General features: G+C 30.6%; 6 protein-coding genes across 10 annotated transcripts; 4 read left to right on the top strand and 2 right to left on the bottom strand.

Moving 5' to 3' along the window:
- Nucleotides 1-1,095: 1,095 nt before the first annotated feature.
- On the top strand, nucleotides 1,096-2,333 carry LOC117209925 (prefoldin subunit 6). Its single transcript, XM_033452392.1, has 4 exons — nucleotides 1,096-1,332; nucleotides 1,543-1,612; nucleotides 1,711-1,906; nucleotides 1,973-2,333. The coding sequence occupies exons 1-4, from the start codon at nucleotides 1,330-1,332 to the stop codon at nucleotides 2,100-2,102; spliced, it is 399 nt and encodes a 132-aa protein (XP_033308283.1). The 5' UTR covers nucleotides 1,096-1,329; the 3' UTR covers nucleotides 2,103-2,333.
- Nucleotides 2,334-2,465: 132 nt separating this feature from the next.
- Nucleotides 2,466-6,243, top strand: LOC117209926 (rhodopsin-like). Its single transcript, XM_033452393.1, has 13 exons — nucleotides 2,466-2,685; nucleotides 2,752-2,829; nucleotides 2,911-2,993; nucleotides 3,072-3,245; nucleotides 3,326-3,520; nucleotides 3,969-4,147; nucleotides 4,223-4,461; nucleotides 4,535-4,641; nucleotides 4,728-4,834; nucleotides 4,922-5,069; nucleotides 5,147-5,257; nucleotides 5,329-5,495; nucleotides 5,589-6,243. The coding sequence occupies exons 1-13, from the start codon at nucleotides 2,619-2,621 to the stop codon at nucleotides 5,701-5,703; spliced, it is 1,770 nt and encodes a 589-aa protein (XP_033308284.1). The 5' UTR covers nucleotides 2,466-2,618; the 3' UTR covers nucleotides 5,704-6,243.
- On the bottom strand, nucleotides 5,837-8,468 carry LOC117209923 (rhodopsin, long-wavelength). The gene is made up of 6 exons (XM_033452389.1): nucleotides 8,271-8,468; nucleotides 7,650-7,981; nucleotides 7,231-7,478; nucleotides 6,877-7,135; nucleotides 6,628-6,794; nucleotides 5,837-6,558 (listed from the first exon to the last, which is right to left on the bottom strand). Exons 2-6 carry the CDS (start codon nucleotides 7,971-7,973, stop codon nucleotides 6,423-6,425), a joined length of 1,134 nt encoding a protein of 377 aa, XP_033308280.1. The 5' UTR covers nucleotides 7,974-7,981; nucleotides 8,271-8,468; the 3' UTR covers nucleotides 5,837-6,422.
- A 1,125-nt stretch (nucleotides 8,469-9,593) lies between these two features.
- LOC117209924 (DNA replication complex GINS protein SLD5) lies at nucleotides 9,594-10,675 on the top strand. Its single transcript, XM_033452390.1, has 2 exons — nucleotides 9,594-9,752; nucleotides 9,823-10,675. Exon 2 carries the CDS (start codon nucleotides 9,883-9,885, stop codon nucleotides 10,537-10,539), a length of 657 nt encoding a protein of 218 aa, XP_033308281.1. The 5' UTR covers nucleotides 9,594-9,752; nucleotides 9,823-9,882; the 3' UTR covers nucleotides 10,540-10,675.
- Nucleotides 10,676-10,785: 110 nt separating this feature from the next.
- On the bottom strand, nucleotides 10,786-18,643 carry LOC117209920 (multidrug resistance-associated protein 4-like). 3 transcript variants are annotated; one of them, XM_033452383.1, is made up of 19 exons: nucleotides 18,540-18,643; nucleotides 16,520-16,625; nucleotides 16,329-16,439; nucleotides 16,098-16,232; nucleotides 15,798-16,002; nucleotides 15,502-15,727; nucleotides 15,245-15,401; nucleotides 14,905-15,154; nucleotides 14,638-14,829; nucleotides 14,248-14,534; nucleotides 13,980-14,163; nucleotides 13,536-13,876; nucleotides 13,249-13,450; nucleotides 12,958-13,174; nucleotides 12,661-12,891; nucleotides 12,348-12,578; nucleotides 11,970-12,271; nucleotides 11,244-11,891; nucleotides 11,077-11,157 (listed from the first exon to the last, which is right to left on the bottom strand). In XM_033452383.1, the coding sequence occupies exons 2-19, from the start codon at nucleotides 16,591-16,593 to the stop codon at nucleotides 11,077-11,079; spliced, it is 4,074 nt and encodes a 1,357-aa protein (XP_033308274.1). In that variant the 5' UTR covers nucleotides 16,594-16,625; nucleotides 18,540-18,643. The 3 variants fall into 3 exon arrangements, with proteins under 3 accessions (XP_033308275.1, XP_033308276.1, XP_033308274.1); XM_033452384.1 differs by lacking the exon at nucleotides 18,540-18,643 and having other exon boundaries at nucleotides 10,786-11,157; nucleotides 16,520-16,793; XM_033452385.1 differs by lacking the exons at nucleotides 12,348-12,578; nucleotides 18,540-18,643 and having other exon boundaries at nucleotides 10,786-11,157; nucleotides 16,520-16,800.
- Nucleotides 16,845-19,810, top strand: LOC117209921 (tubulin alpha chain-like). Of its 3 annotated transcripts, XM_033452387.1 has the most exons (6): nucleotides 16,845-16,982; nucleotides 17,063-17,095; nucleotides 17,829-18,048; nucleotides 18,172-18,473; nucleotides 18,603-19,184; nucleotides 19,388-19,810. In XM_033452387.1, exons 3-6 carry the CDS (start codon nucleotides 17,844-17,846, stop codon nucleotides 19,625-19,627), a joined length of 1,329 nt encoding a protein of 442 aa, XP_033308278.1. In that variant the 5' UTR covers nucleotides 16,845-16,982; nucleotides 17,063-17,095; nucleotides 17,829-17,843; the 3' UTR covers nucleotides 19,628-19,810. The 3 variants fall into 3 exon arrangements, with proteins under 3 accessions (XP_033308278.1, XP_033308279.1, XP_033308277.1); XM_033452388.1 differs by lacking the exon at nucleotides 17,063-17,095 and having other exon boundaries at nucleotides 16,905-16,982; XM_033452386.1 differs by lacking the exons at nucleotides 16,845-16,982; nucleotides 17,063-17,095 and adding an exon at nucleotides 17,407-17,632.
- Nucleotides 19,811-20,350: the final 540 nt, after the last annotated feature.

Here is a 20,350-nt window from a genome sequence, read left to right as displayed (position 1 = left end):
AGGTAAATTCTAGTGCTGCGAATTTAACTGTACAGCAGCGCAGCCGAGGCACCGAACAAAAGTTATTTAACAAATTTATTTATTACATGTTAAAATTATTTATCAGTAACAGCTGCATTCACTCTCAAATTTTGTATTTACTTTCGTTACCATAGGAAAAAATTGCCAAGGTATGAATCGCTCTCCTTCTAATATTGTAAACTCCAATCAAATTAATGTTTATTAGCACTAGTTAATAAGAATTTGTCTTATTGGATAAAAAATAAATCGTAGATTGTCATGTAAATTCGAGAAGGTAAATGGACTACTCTGCGACCCTAAAAAGTGAGAATCGTTAGAATTGTTGAATCTTTAGAACCGACATGCTGAGCTCAAAATCTAAATAAATTTCATTACTTACTATAAATATTCAATTTTAAATATAATCAGTTTTAAATATAAATTTTTGTTCAAGTTAATCTTTCTCATTATGTATTTCTTCATTTAAACATCGAGTTAGTTTTCGAATCGTTTGAAGTTGTTACGCGAACAGAGTGCTTCAGCATTTTATGGGCTGTAACCGCACCAAATTTGCGAAAATCTTGGAAAGGCCAAACAAACATAAAATATATAATATAATATATTATATAATTATAAATAAATAATATAATTGAAAAAATATACTTGAAACTGGAAGATATAAGATAGTGTTGTATCCACCTCACATAAAATGGACTTTGTTTATTATATTTTGTTGGCATTTTTCTTAAATTCATATCAATTCTTTAATCATATAAATATCAAATTTCATCAAATCAGATATTAAAATTACATTCTCTCTTACATCTTTGAAAAAAAAACTTGTTCAATAATTATAATAATCACGCTGTTTTTTTTAAGAAAGGAAAAGATTATTTATTTTTTATGAAGTTTAAAATTTCATTACTCGGATCTTAAATTTTAAATTAGGTTTCCGAGAGATCGATAAATTGCATTTCTCCATTTTCTTAATTTTTTCGTGTTTTATAGAAATTTTCTATTTTTTAAACATAAAAAATTATATCATTTCTAATAAAGCTAATTCGTATAGTAATCCAAATGTTATTAAATAACTTCATATAGTTGATTTTTATTCCTAATTTGTACATCCCTAGGATTGTGTTTATGCATGTGTCATATGGCAGTACGCATTTAAATTAGTGGAAGAGTTGAAACAAAATAGATTAAAGAAATTTAATTAGAAAGAATATCTGTCTATATATAAAATTTCTTATTTCTTTTATCCTTTATTAGCAAATATTTGTCGCATAGTTAGTCAGAAAACAGGTTACAGAATATTACTACCTCGAAATGGTACGATACATTTAAAATAGGAAATTAAGATTTAAAACAATTGTAATTTGCAACCTGTATATCCAAAAAATTGTGTTCATTTATTTCTTTTTTTTTTTGTAGTAAAATGTATTTAATATTTGAAATATAATGGGATATTTGTGCTTTATGTAACCTAACCTCATTATCGTATAACATTTCTTTATTGTTCTTAATATATTTCTTTTCCAGACAAATATGACGGAAGAAATTCAAAAAAATTTAAAAACAGAAATAGACAAGTACAAACAGGTTCAAAAAGGTATTCTTAATTTCTGTACATATATCATATTTTATGTGATATATCGTGTAATTATAATTAATAAATATCCTGTTACACATAGATTCTGTTTGTATCAGATTACCACAAAGCATTGAATCAAAGACAACAGCTGGATGGACAATTAAATGAGAATATTGCCGTAAAAAAAGAATTAGATCTTTTGAAATCAGAGGATGATGTTTTCAAATTAATTGGACCTGTTCTCATTAAACAAGATGTAGAAGAAGCAAAACAAAACGTTGCTAAACGAATGGAATATATCTCTTCTGAATTGTAAGTGACCAGATATAAGAATATCATATATATATAAGATCAAGAATAATTATTTTATAATTTTAGGAAAAGAGTGGAAGAATTAATAACGACATTAGATAAGAAACAAGATACACATCGTGAAACATTGGAGAAATATCAACAGATGTTTCAACAAGCTCAAGTGAAAGCATCCCTCTCTCAACCTAAAGCATAATTTTATACATGAAAAAAAATTATATGTTGTCGCTTGTTATGTCAATATCACAAAAGAAAAAAGATCATATAACCATAAATGTCACTATTCCTATTTCTGATTAAATTTGTTAATAAATTTCTTGTAAAGCTTTTACATTTATTTATTTATACAACTGTGTTTACAATTATTCTAAAGCTTGAAAATAATATTGTAATGATGTTAAAGAAATATTAAAATTATTTAACCTAACTTTACTTGTGTTTATATTGAATACTTATTCGACGAGGTATATTCCTATATATATTGCAAAATTTATTATAGACAAAATTTATAACATATTTTTAATATGAACAGATATGAATGAAAAATTCAGTACTTTTTATATCCCAAGAATACAAACATAGTGTACGTTCTACATTCGTAAATATGGCGATTCTTCTATCGCTTGCAAGTTTTGCGATTGACAACTCCGTCATTCACATATCAAATTTAACGTAAATAGTTATATAGTATTATTTTTAATAAAATAAAATAATGTTATTAACATTAAAACCGGATCATAAAAAACATGTATTACTTCTTATAGGATATACACCGCAAGGTATGTAAAATTATTTTTATTGCAGATTTACTTCATTATAAAATAATAATTACGTATCTTTTCCAGTTTTACAAGATTTTTGCAAATTAGCACTAGATTATTTGCAAAAAGGGCCAAATATTAAATTATATAACGCAGCAGCTCGTAAGTAAACACATTTTTACTTATTTATATAAAATAATTAAAAAGAAAGTCTAGTGTTAAAAATTTAATTGTTTTTTCCAGAGAAATTGGATGTTGAAGTAAGTGTAATTAAGAATTCAGTGGAAGGACTTGTTAATTTATTAATAGAGAGTTGTAGATATAAGGTAACATAAATTTTATTAATCTATTTGTATTTCTCTTAATTTATAAAATATTATTTAACTAATATTCAACTTTTCCAGCTAAATTCTGAGGACTTTAGAGATTCAATAATATCTTTAGGTTTCTCTGAACAACAAGAAGTTATATTAAGTAAATTATATAATGTTAAAAAAGATGAAATATTGGATACACTCAGAGATATTGGATTTAAGTTGCCAGAATACCATGATATGGAATGGAGATTTGAAGTCCAGGTATTATATTATTTCATCCTTGAACTTTGCATCTTTAATATATCATATTTTTATATTATATGTAATGTATTTTTTCATAGATTGCTTCAAGAGCATTATTGAAACAAGTTGCTCCTCTCATTACTTTGGATTTATCTATAAAGGATCCTGGCAAGGATGAAAACATTGAGCATGTATTACTTCAGACTGACCCTGTTAATTTATCACACATAACACAACAATTAGAAGAGGCTCTTCAAGAAGGTTACAGTCAACACATTCGTAGACTTTCAAGAGCAATAAAATGATGACTTTGTAATATAATTATATTTTATGTAATAAAATATATAAATTATATACATAGAATATATTTAAGTCACTTTTTTTTAGCTGTATATTATAATAAGACATCATGTATTAACTGAATCTATATTGATTATTCCAATTTACACTTAAGAGCATATGTAAAGTTTCACTTTGATTAGATTACCCTAAATTTAAAATGACGGTAATGTTCATACATCATACTATCCTTTGTAAGAGCAATATAAATGCATTTATTAAGGCTATACATAAATTCATTTGAATATTTTATTGGATGACTTTATTGGATCTTACCATATCAAGCATATAAAAGAAGAGTAGTCTACTTGTAGTTGCAGTTGTAGTATGTGAACAGTTAAAAGAAATATGTTACGCAAAATTATATTGTAGTGTGAATTTAAATTCAGTTTGTAAAGCCAGTTTATGATGTATACATTCAATGCAACAACTCCTTGTTTCATTGGAGCCATGCCTCCAAATATTTCCATTTTAACAACTACTACAGAACCACATTTTGCAAGGCAAATAATGCGTTTCAATAATCAAACAGTTGTTAGTAAAGTGCCTGAGGAGATGTTACATTTAATTGATACATATTGGTAATTAGCACATTTGTTATTTTTAATAGCAATGAAGTCCATGTTGATATTATTTTATTAAATTTTGAAATATAGGTATCGGTTTCCTCCGTTGAACCCATTATGGCATAAAGTCTTAGGTTTAGTTATGATAGTATTAGGTATTATGGGATGGTGTGGTAATGGTGTAGTGGTTTATGTATTTATAATGACACCATCTCTAAGAACACCAAGTAATCTTCTTGTGGTAAATCTTGCTTTTTCCGATTTCATTATGATGGGTTTCATGTGTCCACCTATGGTAATTTGCTGCTTTTATGAAACATGGGTTCTTGGTAAGAAATTTTTATCATATAATTTCGAAAAACTTAATTTTACAAAACTTTATGCTTTAAAACTTTTATTTAGGCCCCTTAATGTGTGATATTTATGCAATGGTTGGATCATTATGTGGATGCGCTTCTATATGGACCATGACAGCTATTGCTTTAGATAGATATAATGTTATAGTGAAGGTATACATGCACATGTACACATATATAAATAGGTATGTTAATAATTACAATAAGAATAATATTATAAGAAAGTGGAATATTCTTAGGGGATGTCCGGAACACCTCTTACCATCAAAAGATCCATAATTCAAATTTTGGGTATATGGTCTTTTGGTTTAATATGGACAATCTTACCTTTAGTAGGGTGGAATAGGTAATATCTTGATTATGAAAATGTATCTCCTATATATGTAAACTAGTGAGTATGCTTAATTATTAATATACCGTACTTATCAATCAGATATGTTCCAGAGGGTAATATGACAGCATGTGGAACAGATTACCTTACACAAGATTGGGTCTCCAAGTCGTATATATTAGTTTATTCTTTTTTTGTCTATTACACTCCATTATTCACCATTATTTATAGCTATTATTTTATTGTTTCAGTAAGTATGTATTTTGAAATTATGTTAATTATTAGTTATATATGTGTAACTGTAATACATTCATTATCATTTTATAGGCTGTTGCAGCACATGAGAAAGCGATGAAAGAACAAGCAAAAAAAATGAATGTCGCTTCTTTACGATCTGGAGAAAATCAAGGTGCTAGTGCTGAAGCAAAATTAGCAAAGGTACCGCATTGTGTATTTAACTTAATTAAAGCGTTAATTTTAATTCTATGAAATATAAATATATTTTTTAGGTAGCACTAACGACAATATCGCTATGGTTTATGGCATGGACACCATATCTTGTGATCAATTACATTGGAATATTTAATCGATCTCTGATCACACCCCTTTTCACAATATGGGGTTCTCTCTTCGCGAAAGCGAATGCAATATATAATCCGATCGTTTATGGAATTAGGTATGTATTTTACGAATACATTAATGCCACCTTAACAAAAAACAATGAATAAAAAATAATGCTAACGATCTATTTTATAAATATACCATATAGTCATCCAAAATACAGAGCCGCGTTAAAGGAAAAACTACCGTTCTTAGTATGTGGCTCAACGGAAGAACAAACCGCTGGAGGGGAGAAAACTTCAGAAGCTGGTGGAAACTCATAAAATGAATCGAAAACTTGAATGTTATTTTATTTTATTGTAAATACATAGAATGTTTTGTAAATTAAATATTATCCGAAAATTGATTTAAGAAGGAGGTGCTCGCACTTTTAAAGGAAATAATGAAATTTATAGATACAGTTGCTTGCAGAATTTATTTGCTTTTATAAAATTAAGGTACAGATGTTCCCTTCATGTTTCATGGTGAATGTGATGTGCTTACTAATCTAGTAAACATAGAGCTGTTACCTGGTGTACCAAAGTGACCATGTATATTGTTACGCAATAAATGTACAAAATTAAAATCATACCTATGAATTGATGTAAAATGATCCGCATTGTGGTGAGATGCGCATCACGCATTCAATCACAGGCGATTCAAATATTGATCATTTAATGTCGCGTATACAATGACTTTGTATACTGGAGTTGTTCCTTACCGAATTAGATGTGCTGGCCATTAGGCTATACTTTTGAATGTTCGAACATATTCGATTTAAACTGCTTTAATTTTGAATGTCTAATTGACCACATTGATAGTTTTGTTATCGATAAAAAATATTTCTTAATGTCATATCAGGTGTTAATATTTACAAATCGTGTCTGTAATAAAATTTGGTGTTATTCTTACCTAGTTAGGTATATTTTAATCTATATTCTTCTGATTGACCGTGTCACAGTTCGAATATAAGTAAGGTGCAGCCATGGCATATATTATTGTTTTATGCATTTGATTTTTCGTTGTCTGCAACAGTAGTTGTACCAGAAACAGTAGATGTAGCGTCCGTGGGTGCTGGTTCGGCGGCGCATGCCAATGATGGGAATCTTGCAAACAGCGCAGCTCGGTATTTCGGGTGGCTGGAAGAGAGGAAAAGGAAAAGAAAAGTTTAATTTTATATTGATTTAAACTTATGTAAATATAACTACCTAATTCCATAAACGATCGGATTGTAAACTGCATTGGCTTTGGCAAATAGAGAACCCCAAATTGTGTAAAGCGGACTGATCTTAACGAGACTGAAGATGCCAGACCAGTTGATGACCAGATACGGGGTCCAAGCCATGAACCATAAGGAGATTGTCATAAGGGCAACCTAGAATCATTATAAAATATCCCGTTATAAGTAAAGAAAGTTTAAAATAAAATATTCATTACATTAGAAATTTATTACATACTTTTGCCAATTTACACTCGGCACTAGTATTTTGATTTTCAGATGATCGCAGAGAAGCTACGTTCATCTTTTTGGCTTGCTCGCGCATATTCTTCTCGTGGGCAGCTACCGCCTGGATAATATACCAGTAACTCCAAATGATGAGGAACAGCGGGAAGAAGTAAACCCAGATGCTATATAATAGGATGTAGGAGACGGATACTATATCTTTGCTGAAGTAATCAGTGCCACACGCGGTCATGTTACCTTCTGGTACATATCTAAAAAACAGAATCAAGTTTCGTTACTCGTAATCAATCCTCGAATGAAATATTAATAACACTTATCAAAATATTATCGCGATCAACCGAATTACCTATTCCAGCCAAACATAGGTGCGATAGTCCAAATCAGGGAGAACAACCATATCCCCAGTATACGAAGGAGAGCTCCGTTAATGGTCAATGGCTTACCAGATAAACCTTTGACGATCACGTTGTACCTATCGAATGCAATCATCGTCATCGTCCATATGGAGCCACATCCGAACAAGGAGCCCAACATTGCGTAGATTTGACAGAAGAGAGGCCCAAGTACCCATGTCTCATAATAGCAATTGATCACCTGTTAAACAACAAATTATATCAAATTTATTCCATATGCTTGAGTTGAGATAATATTTCTAATGGTGATACAGTATACTATACAGTTAGTTGATACTATACAGTTGAGATATCACTTTTCGATTGGAATTATTTGAAGGATCGGAAAAATAAAAATTGCTTTTTTACGCACCATAGGTGGAGACATGCAGAACATCATAAGGAAATCGCTGATAGCAAGGTTGATTACAAACAAATTACTTGGCGTGCGAAGACTCTTTGTCGAAAGAAATATATAGACGACCATGCCATTTCCCGAAACCGAGATGAAACCAAGCAGACCTATTACAAATCCAAGGATTGCGTGCCACATCGGATTTAGTGGTGAAAACTGATACCAGTGGGCGTCGATTAAATGGAGCATATCAGGTGGAACCTTGTCAACCACCGTTTGATTTGCAAACCTTTGGGCTCCATATGCGTATGCCTCATAACTGGGTCCCAAAGCAGAAATCATCCTTGAATCTGTAAATGTTCAAACACTCCCTTAAGACTTTGTGCTTTCTTTCTTTCCTCCTTCTTTCCTTTTGATTATTTAAACATTCAAATAGTTCGAATGAATAGTTCAAAATACAAAATGTTCAACAGTAGATAAAGTACAATAGACTTATCGTTTCAAATCAAATTTGCCCAAGTCTGGGTTCTATCATCACTATAAATAAGTTATGTAACATTATCAGAAAATTTTAATGCACAGACTTTCCGAGAACACTTGAAATGAACGAAACACCATCACTCCGTTTCCGTTTCTCACCTTTAGGCTACTTGGAGAAAATCGTGGTAGAACGAACTAATCCAAGTACACGTCTCAGTTCGATTTCGGTTGACCGCGATAGGTTTTTGAAATTTAACAGAAGGTTGTAGGTAGGCTGTTAGGTCCACTGTTGGATGCGGCTCGTGTCACCGCCGTTCGACTTTCGTTTAAATATGAACCGATTTCTTACTTCGACCCTGCCATATGTACCCTTACGTTTAGTTTTCTATATGTTGTTACGATCTAAGACGGTAAACAGTCTTAAGAAGGACTTTATTAAGTTAACGAGGATTTAAGAATACCTTTGGTGTATCTTTAGTGCCACACACAGAAACCTTACAACGCTAAAGTAGGAATAGAACACGAAGAATCGCCATATCCTTTTGATACCCTTCTACATCTTTTATATTTAACTTCGAACCATAATCCCTACAGTAATATCCGCCTGCATTCTTAGTTGTTTGACATACATTCAAAGAAAAAAACGAGAGACTCTTGTTCGTTCTTTCGTCTTCGTCTATTCCATCGATTCGAAGAATGAGATACAATAATTAAGCGAATATATTAGTAAACTCGTGATTTCGATATCTATATAAGTTTTATGTAGATTTAAACTTTAATATGGTTTCATGCTATAAGAAGCTTATTATAATAGCGTATGTAATGTACTCTTCTTCTTTTTCATTAACTTGGGTAGTCACATTCTTCGAGAAACCACCCTTATGTGGTTTTCTCAGAAATTAACTTCTTCATAAATCCATATATATCATGATTACGTAATATCATTCACGTTCTTTCATAGTACTTAAATCGAAATATAGAAATAATCTAAAAATAATAATTATTATATAATCATTCATTCATGTACATATGTATCTATTTCAAATTTAAAAATACATTTCGCGGTTCAAGTTTAAATAATGAGAAATATCGAATTCAGTCACATGGTGCATAATACATAGGTAATTTAATCTTCCCATTCTTAGGGCTAAGTTATTTATGACTCGCTGAATTTAAAACGATAACATGCGCGCTGGCAGAACAGTTTATATTATCCATAAAATGACAATCGACTTAGAAACGAATTGATGATTTGATGAATAAATCAGTATCATACAGTTCTTTGAAGAAAAAACACGTATAAGATAAGAAAAAATCCTTCTTGCATTCAGTTGTATTTTCGTACATATGTATTTGTAATATATGTCTATATATGGACAAATTTTATGTATAATAAATAACAATATTTAATTCGTTCATTTGTTTTTTTTTATTAATTTTTATTACAATTTTTTATTACATATAGTAGCTTTTACAGTATTTGTGGAAAAATATAAACTATATATAACATATTTTGTATAGAATATGAATCATATAATATAAATAACAGAACACCTGTTCGAGAAATGTAACCTCTTAGCGTTTCGATAAACCCTACTATCGAACTTGTCTGTATTTTGGAAGTTAATACTATGATTTTTTGTACGTTGTTCAGTGATTAACCGATATTGTAGTAATTAAGTTATTATTAAAGCACGAATTAATATTTCAGTGAAAGTATATTTATTAAAAAGTTTATAAGATCGCTAACTTTTTGTAAACGATACAAAACATGGAAGTTGATACAGGAGCACAATTGATAGCAGAGGACAGTGATCAGGAAGAGGAAGAACTAACTGCTCAAAGTGTTTTATTAGCGATAGAGGAAGCTTGGCTAAACGAAAAATTCGCTCCTGAGATTTTACCACACCGGTCTGATTTGATTGAGTGTATGCTGCAGCAAATCACACATATGGAAGAAAACATGAAGAGGTTAGACAAAGGAGATCTAAGATTAATGATACATAGAATGGAATTAGATAGGATTAAATATATGATAAGTAATTATCTCAGGGCTCGATTAGAGAAAATTGAGAAATATACCATTCACATACTTTCTCAAGAAGCTAACAGATCTTCTGAGGATTGTTACTTATCAGTTGCAGAGCTACAATTTGCGAAAGAGTTTCTTGCAAGTATCGAAACACTTTTTAAAACAGTTGCTTTGCAACATATGCCTGGAAATTTTCAGACATTTGAAGTTGATACATTAGCTGTAAAACCTAATATGCAAGCATATGTATTTTTAAGGGCTAATGATAGAATTAATGGAATCTTACTTCCTGGTTCAATGGACGAAGAAATAGATCTTGAACCAGGCTCCCAACATATTATACAATATAGTGCTGTAGCTGATTTAGTTAAAACTGGTGCTGTTAAATTAATCTAATATCTTATACAATTTAATAGTGTGAATAAAGAAATCTAATACTTTTTATAGTCATTATATAATGAAGTCTTATTATTTACAGTATACAAAATTAATATATTAGAATAGATCTGTGTAATTAATTTGTTACAAAAAATTATAGAAAAAGTTTGGGACAATATGTATATATATATATATACATTTGTGTACATATATTTTATTAAAAAGTAATTGTACATTGAATTTACATATAATTTCATATAGTAATCTTTTTCAACATATATAAAATATATTTTGCATTATAAAATATCTAAACAATATCAAAAATACTATTATATATGAAGTACAATGCTTTGCAGATGCAAACTTATGCTGCTTATGCAAATTTACTTGTGAACATTCTCACTATGTATGGACAATATTTTTACATTAAACAAAGTTTAAAAAATTATAGCTGGAGTATTTCAAAGAAGTTTTGATCGCAAGAAGTGTCATTATACATTAAATATAAAATAAATAATTATGTAAGTAGGAACAATATTAGTATTTATCAAAATTCTAATTATCTTTCACTGTTTCACCATTATGAATTTGTGGCAGTGACTGCAATTCTGCATCGGTGCAGACACTGTTATAAGCCTAAAATTTGATAAAAATTTATACAAATTACAACAAATTGTTATAAACAGATATTATAAACAAGAGAATATTTAATATGAATATACCTCTTCTGCAATTTTTTTGAGTTGTTCAAACATTAGCTTCCCAGTTTCTTTGACCATACTAGTGAAATGGCTTTGCTCATTTTTAAGTAGAACATAGGGATGATCAAATTCAATTGCTTTTCCATGATCCATAACTAGCACTTTGTTGCTATCCATGATTGTATTCAATCTATGTGCTATGGTTAATACCGTGCAACTCTTGAATTTTTGTCGAATAGTCTTCTGTATTAAGGCATCTGTCGCAGGATCGACATTAGCGGTAGCTTCATCAAGAAGCAGAATCTTATTATTTCTTAAGATCGCTCGAGCTAAACAGAGTAACTGTCTTTGCCCCACACTGAAATTAGCTCCACCTTGATCAACATTATAGTCTAGAGAAGAAACACTTAATTTTAATTCTACATCCTCGAGGGCAGCCCAAAGAGTAGCATCATCAAAATCATGAAATGGATCGAGATTATCTCGAAGCGTCGCTGAGAATAATACAGGTTCTTGTGGGATAATAGAAATTTTCCTTCGTAATTCATGAAGACCTATTTGTTTTGTATCTAATTTATCTATGTAAATAGCACCTTCGAGTTTAGCCAAACGAAACAAAGCTGATATCAAAGAGGTTTTACCAGCACCAGTGCGACCGACTATTCCTACCTAAAAATGCAACACTTAACGGTTAATTTAAATATATAGATAATATGCTAATTTTGTTGATAAACAATAATAAATTACCTTTTCTCCAGATTTAATGGTAAAACATAAATCTTTAAGAACTGGTGGTGCGGAATCTTCATAGCGTAAATATAAATGATCGAAATTTATTTCTCCTTTAGAAGGCCACTGTGCAGACGGTTTTTTATTAGGTTCACTTTCAAATGGTCCCTCTTTATCGAGCTGTGTAAATTGTAGAATTCGTTCTACACTTGTCATTTGCGATATTGTTTCCGCAGTTTGACGCATTCCATGCTGAAGCATTCCACATAATATTAATACTTGAGATATGGCTAATCCTACATTTCCCGCAAATGTATTTCCTAAAAATATGTGAATAGATATTTAATAACATAATGTTAATTACTTTTCTGATGACAGCATAAATTTATAAATTACCATCATCCAATATGATGAAGCTATAGGTAATAAAAGCAATAAAACAAATAGACACAACATCTAATGCAAATCCAAAAGCAGTACTTGTTGCTATTGTCAAGTAATAAGCACTAGTATGAAGATCTTGGTGAACGTCGAATTCTTTCCGAACCATGTTATGCGCGCAAGCAGAACGAATTGTTGTTAGTCCTAATAAGGAAGAACTAACATGGGAGAAAACAGGACTTTTGGCTAAAATTTTATAGAGAATTGTTAATAATATTACATTAATCATTCTGAATAATATTTATCTAATAAATTACAAAATGCTTACTAGTTCCTTCAAAGCGTTTCATATCTTGCGCAGTTTTAAGATAAATATTTCGTATTTGCCAATATAAGAAACCCATGATAAACATTGGAAATATTGTCCACCAATTAATAATGAAAACTTGAACTAAAATTCCAACCATTACTGTAAATATTTGGATGGATTCTATCATCGTTCTTGGTAAAATTTCATCTACTGATCCAACATCCTTTGAGAAACGATTTAGAATGCGACCTAAAATTTAACATTATAATATTTTTATTTTGTATAATTTTATTTTATATAATTTTAAATACTTACCAGAAGGATGTGTATCAAAAAATAGCATCGGCGCTTTTAATAAACACGAGAACATAAGATTATGAAGATTTTTACTAGCATTCATACATATTTTATAAAATACAATATTTCTTGTGGATGTCAATACAATACTTGTAAGGATGAATGCTCCATAAATCCACAAAGCAGTGTCACGATGGAGGTAAACTGTATTGGACCTCGCGTTAATAGTCCACGTCTATACATATAAAATAAAAAATAAGATTCGTCGCTATTTCTTAAATGGAAAAGAAGCAAAGTAAAATTACTAACAATATTATCAAAACTTTCATTTTTTAATGGGTACAATTTTGAAATTGTACTATTAAAATCATCCATCTCCAATAAAGTCGTTTCATTTATTGATTTATTTGTATCTCCGTCAGCGGAAAACGGTACTGTGTGGTTTTGTTCCGATAGTTGAACTGTATGATTAATACTATTGCGTTTAATGCGTATTTCTTCTTGTTTTGTCCTAAAAAGAAAAAAGAACAAAACAAAAAAGGAGAGATAATACACAAGATAACTCTTATTAAAAGGAAATAATAATAGATACTAACCAATAAGCAACCCAATAATCGCAACCACTACTTCCAATCTGTCCAAAAATTAAAGACCATACAAAAATCAGAATCATTAAGACAGATCCTCCAGCTCGAAAATATTTCCAATAAAGAGATTTAGAAACGTTTCCTTTTGCCATTAATTCCTCAGTTTCTTTTGGTTCTGTTTCATCATCATCTTTACCATTACCATAATTAATAGATAAATCAGGATTAGTATTATCATCAATTTCCATGACTTCCGAATCTCCTTTATTTTCTTCTGTCGAAAGCATATGTAAAAAGTCTGTACGTTTGCTTTGAATTTCTGTAAATGTACCTTCACATTCGATTTTGCCCTAAAATAAACATTACTTTATAACATAACAATGTTATAAAAGTAATATAACATAAAAATAGCATAGTAATATAATAATGACAGTTTTGATTATTACTACTTACATTGTTTAATAGAATAATGTAATCGCAATCTTTCAAATATTGAACCTGATGTGTTACAAGAATTCTTGTTTTATTTCGAAGATAATTTTTGATGCATTCATTGAACAATTGTTTTCCTACGTGAGTATCGACTGCGGATAATGGATCATCCAATAAATAAATATGCGCGTTCCTATATACAGCCCTGTTGTAATGATCATTTGAATTAAAAGTGGTTCTTAAAGTTAATATTTCAACATAATACCGTTTATTTCTTGTCGATATGTACCTAGCTAAATTAATTCTTGCTCGTTGACCACCACTGAGTGCTGCACCTCTATCTCCAACTAAAGTTCTGTCGCCGTAATTAAACTGCTGAAAATCTTTAATGAGAGTACATGCTCTAACAACATCATTATACTTTTCTTTATCATAAGACTGCCCAAAAAGTATATTATTGCGCACTGTACCCGAAAATAACCATGCTTCTTGACTAGCATAAGATACAGTACCATTTACTTTTATTTCTCCATGTGACTGTTGTAGTTCCTTTAAAATTAATTGAAGAAATGAACTCTGAAAATGTACATGAAGATTAGCAGCATTCTGCATTACAAACAATGAAGACATTACTTTTTGAAGATATATATATATATATATATGTATGAGGATATATTACCTTTCCTGCACCAACTGAACCAACAATAGCATAAAGCTTACCAGGTTCTATTTGAACATTGATATCATGTAACGTATTTGCAATTGTGTTTTCTGTCCAAGATGCTGTAATATTTTTCATCATAATACTACCATCTCCACTGGTTTGTTGTGACTGGATTATGTTATTATTTTCTTTCAATAAAAGGAAATTCTAAAAAAATGTTATGTTATAAATTACATATATAAAATCTACATAGAACAAAACGATAATAATTATTTCTCTTACTTCAAGTCTCTTAATAGATACATGAGCCTCTGCAGCAGCAGATACAGCCATAGGGTATAATATAGCCATAGTAAGTTGGAGGATATTGAAATATTGTGCCATCGAAAATACTTTATCGGCAGATATAGTGTTGCCGAGAAGTACATATGCCATAATTGTAAAGTATAATGTTGTACGTTCGGTAAACACAAAAGTAGCTAAGGTAAAACCTCGTAAGTACGATGCAACTGTTAGTACGTCTATCTCCTGACTAAAAAGTAATTATACATTTTAAACACATTTAATAATTTATAATACTTGTATAACAATAATAATAACATAACAAAACACTGAAGAAAACCTTCTAACAAAGCTAACAAGTTTTTCAAATGGTTGTTCCCAAGTATACATTTTAATAACTTGAATTCCACCAATTATTTCTGACATTAATCTTACTCTTTCGTCAGTCCTAACTGCGATTTTTAATCTTAATTTTGATACCCATTTTCCTAGATATCCTACAATAAAACCACGTTAGTTAGTTTCTTCTTTTATAATTTAAAAGGCTATTACACAAACAAAATTGTAATAGTGATACATGATGACATATGTACATACCTTGAACAGGTACAGTTTGCATAGTTATAAGAAAAACACCAGCTAAAGATGCGATTCCTACACTTTCCCATATCATAAAAGTAATCAGAGCACCTTGAATGGGTAAGATCCAAATATAATGCAATGCTATAAATAATTGTTCAAATCTTGCTACATCATTTGACATTATGTTTATAATTTGTCCAGGAGTAGTAACATTAGTAGCAGATCTTGACAAACGCAAAATCTAAAAGCAATGGTATTTTAAGTAACAATAGTTGATAAATATAAATTTATGGATAATAATTTGTTTTCACCTTTCTATACATTAGAGAGGAACATGCTATTCTCACTCTCATTCCAACTTCCATTAAACCTAACATAGAATGATGAGTAATTAAAGCTCCACATAAGACTATAAGTATAACAGCTGAAGCATAAATGTATGCTTCATTAGCTGTGGATGTTGCTCTAGGATCAAAGTGCCAGATAAGAAGACCTAGCACATATGGTTGAATAACCCTAGAATTCCATAGTGATTAAAAATTATACAATAATAGTGAATAATATATATTATAATGATAAAAATTATGCAATAAGAAACTTCTCGCTCTTACCTTAAAACAACTGCTAAAAAAAACTGCCATCCTCCATAGTGAGCAAATGACCACATAAATGTTTTTCTTAAAGCATTAAAAAATTTAGGTTTTCTATTTGCTCCTTCTGCGGACTTAACTTCTTTAATCCAGTTCCTAAACAAGAATGGAGACAATACAAACATAGTTCATGATATGAATTTTATCAGTTCCAAAATATTGGTATTATCCTTATGTACATATGCTTATTACCTCTCGAGTTTATCTCCAAGATGTTGACTAACATCATTTGGCATGACATTATAGATATCTTTAATCTCAAGATCATGATCCTTAGCATACCAGAATAGAGGTTTCAGCCACCTTAAATATTATAATAAATATTTTTATATAACAATAGCTCTATTTTAAAAAAATTATTATAATTAACATAGAAAACTTACCAAAAGATCAGTTTACTAAAAACATTCGCCGTTAATTTTGGATTGGGATTGTCATACTTCTTACTAGAATCCATGATCGATCGTTTTACACATAGTACAGCTATTTCTACAAGAATAAACCATGCCGCACAAAAGAATTTGAGTAGTCACTCTAAAAAGCATTAGGTACATTTACGTTAATTCAACAGTAATTCTTCGCGTCATCATTAAGGAGTCACGAGTAACAATTCTGTTTCTCTCAACTAATTGCTAGGAGTTTTCTGTTACGAGATAGTAAGGAACCTATTAAGAAATGATTCAACAAATCATGACACGTGCACAACACGCGCACGATCGATTGAACGTATGTAATTACATAAGGCTCTCGAGATCACAAACTATTGCACAGTAATGCATAGTATTCGTGGGAAGATAGGATGTGATGAAAATGTCAAGGGCATTAACTTATCCCAAACATTAACAGGTTATTTTTAACTATCTATTTCTAGAAATTGTACTAATGAAAGGGAAGGAAGAATTATATCCTTCCTTTTTTATTCGCAGCATGCAATGGATCATATATAATATGAGAACAAGGTGAATTGCGTTAAAAAATATATTTACAAGCACTGATCATGTATTCAATTAAAAATTGCAATGAGTAATGTTTTATGGAGATAAGGAACTAAGATAAATAAAAGCAATAAATGAAAAAACTTATGAAACTTCTGTAACTATGTAGATAAGCTTATCGTGTAATATAATGTGATCTAATATAATCTAACATGAACATAATGTAATGAACATATGTTTGTCATTTTATCAAGGTTTTCGTGTTTTATTCGATGAAAATATCAATTAAAGAATATATATGATGACTTTCAATATATATGATGACTTTCAATATATATGATGACTTTCAACTTTCCTTTTTTTTTGTTATTTTCATTACACAATTTCGTTGTCCGGACAACTGAAGTAAATTGTCACAGGATTTTTCTTGGGTAGCGGATGACTGACTTCCAAAATTTCTTGTAATTAAGAAAAATCTTTAATTCTTTTTCGGTTCGACAATCCAAGAAAATTTCAAATAATATTTCAAGATATACGTGTTATTCTAAAGTAATCAAAATGGTATGACGTAAATGAAATTCATAATACTCTATTACACAAGCAATATATCTCTTTTTAACAATGTTCAGTACAATGTAAAATGAATTACATATGTTTATTCTCAAGTTACAAACGATGTAGAGCATTTTTTTTTATTGCAGAAGACTATTTTTATTTAATTTTTAATCGTTAACGGAAGTTATAAATTTTGCTTCAGCGTGAGTGTATTTCAATGCACGTGGGTCAAGCAGGTGTTCAAATGGGTAATGCGTGTTGGGAATTGTATTGTTTGGAACATGGAATTCAACCGGATGGAACGATACCATCAGACAAAGTGTCCGGAACAAACGATTGTTTTAATACCTTTTTCAATGAAACCAGTTCTGGCAAGATGGTACCGCGTGCTGTGATGGTTGATTTAGAGCCTACGGTCGTTGGTTAGTTTAATTTCCGTAAAAAGAATATTTTAACTGTATAAATCGTAAAATCTTTTGAAGCTCTATGGAAGGCTGATATAACGAGTGATGTTAAAAATACGAATATTTCAAAACTTCCTATAGACGAAGTAAGGATAGGAGCTTACAAGCAATTATATCACCCTGAACAATTAATCACGGGTAAAGAAGATGCTGCAAACAATTATGCTCGTGGTCATTATTCCATCGGTAGGGAAGTAATAGACTCTGTAATGGATCGAGTGAGAAGGTTGACGGATCAATGTACTGGACTTCAAGGATTCTTCGTCTTCCACTCGTTTGGAGGAGGCACCGGGTCGGGATTCACTTCGTTGCTTATGCAAAAACTGTCCGATGATTATGGGAAAAAGAGCAAATTAGAATTTGCCGTATATCCAGCACCACAAGTATGCAAAGCCAAAAAGAAAGAAATTGATAGATATTTTTTTCGCGTTTGTTTTATCTATAATTACCTTGTATATATGATGGGAAGTTGGGTAACACAGTATCCTTACGTAAAGAAAAATAATGTGTAGGTATCTACCGCCGTCGTAGAACCATACAACTCGATTCTGACAACTCACACTACAATCGGTCATTCGGATTGCGCGTTTATGGTGGATAACGAAGCAATTTATGATATATGTAGAAGGAAGCTTGGTATCGAGCGGCCTTCATACGCGAATCTGAATCGCCTTATCAGCCAAGTGGTATCATCGATAACTGCCTCTTTGAGATTCGATGGTGCTCTGAACGTAGATCTAACGGAATTTCAAACGAACTTAGTACCATATCCTAGGATTCATTTCCCACTGGCGACTTATGCGCCGGTGGTTTCGGCTGATAAAGCTTTCCACGAAGGGATGTCTGTAGCAGAAATAACGTCCGAATGCTTCGAGGCATCCAATCAAATGGTCAAATGCGATCCTCGAGAAGGAAAATATATGGCCTGTTGCCTACTTTATCGCGGAGAGGTGGTACCAAAGGATGTGAACGCGGCAATTGCGGCTATGAAGAGGAAAAGTTGTATACGTTTCGTTGATTGGTGTCCAACTGGTTTTAAGGTCGGCATCAATTATCAACCACCTACTGTTGTTCCGGGTGGAGACCTCGCCAAGGTATCAATTATTACATAAATATGTCTGTCATTATCAGTAATAATTAAAGAGCAAATTTAATGTTTCACGGTATTGTTTCCATACGCTATAATTAAAGGATTAAACATACTATAGTTGAAGCACTAATTCAGTTATTTGAACATATTTTGAGACAATTTATATATTATTTTTAAAATGCAATTACAAAGTTAAATATGATATAGGTTCAAAGGGCGGTTTCAATGTTGTCGAACACAACAGCTATAGAGGAAGCCTGGTCTAAATTAAATTACAAGTTCGATCTTATGTATCACAAGCGAGCATTCGTTCATTGGTACGTCGGAGAAGGTATGGAGGAAGGTGAGTTTGCAGAAGCGCGTGATGATCTCGCCGCATTAGAGAGAGACTACGAAGAAGTCGCACTCGAATCGTCAACCACACCAGATGCTTCGTTGGAATATTAATATATATAAATGCACGTAATCCGTGCAAGTATTTCGGCATTTTTCAGCTACCCAACAAAAGGACTTATGCATGATCAAATTAATTGTATGTACAAAGAGACTGGTGTTTTATATTACGCTTCTTATGTCTTGTGATTTGTTTATTTATTTTCATCTTTTTAATAAAATTATTTTTTTATAACATTTATTAAAAAAACATATTAATAAAATAAACAAAAATATATTCCCCCCAGTTAGCTTTGAAGTTTTGGGTGATGTATTATTAAATTAAAAATAAATTTCTATGTGCTAGAAACAGTACTTTTACCTGAAAAAATAAAACTCGTAAATTATAATGTACTTACTGTTTTCGTAAATAGTAGAAGTGGAATTTATCCAAGATTCCAAGTCAGTATAATTATTGCACTAACAATAAGTACGCGGGTATAGTGATTTGTCACTTTCGCAAATAAAGATATTTAAATTATCTGAAGACAATATCATCGTGTTATTACTTGTAAAGAATATATCTTATATATACAACATTCATAAGTAAATGTAGTAACTTTACCGGATATAATTAACGAAAATAACTTTTTTTAGTGATAATGTACTATATCACAAAAAAACTTTCTTATCATTATTATATTTATATTTCTCTTAATGCTAAAGTAATCTCTATTTATTTATGTTTGTTTATCTTACAGGAAATTTTAATTACAATTTTGATTTTTACAAAGAAGA

Source organism: Bombus bifarius, unplaced genomic scaffold (assembly GCF_011952205.1).
Source record: "Bombus bifarius isolate JDL3187 unplaced genomic scaffold, Bbif_JDL3187 scf7180000008194, whole genome shotgun sequence".
Lineage (NCBI taxonomy): Eukaryota > Metazoa > Arthropoda > Insecta > Hymenoptera > Apidae > Bombus > Bombus bifarius.
This window is presented reverse-complemented; position numbering and strand designations above follow the sequence as displayed.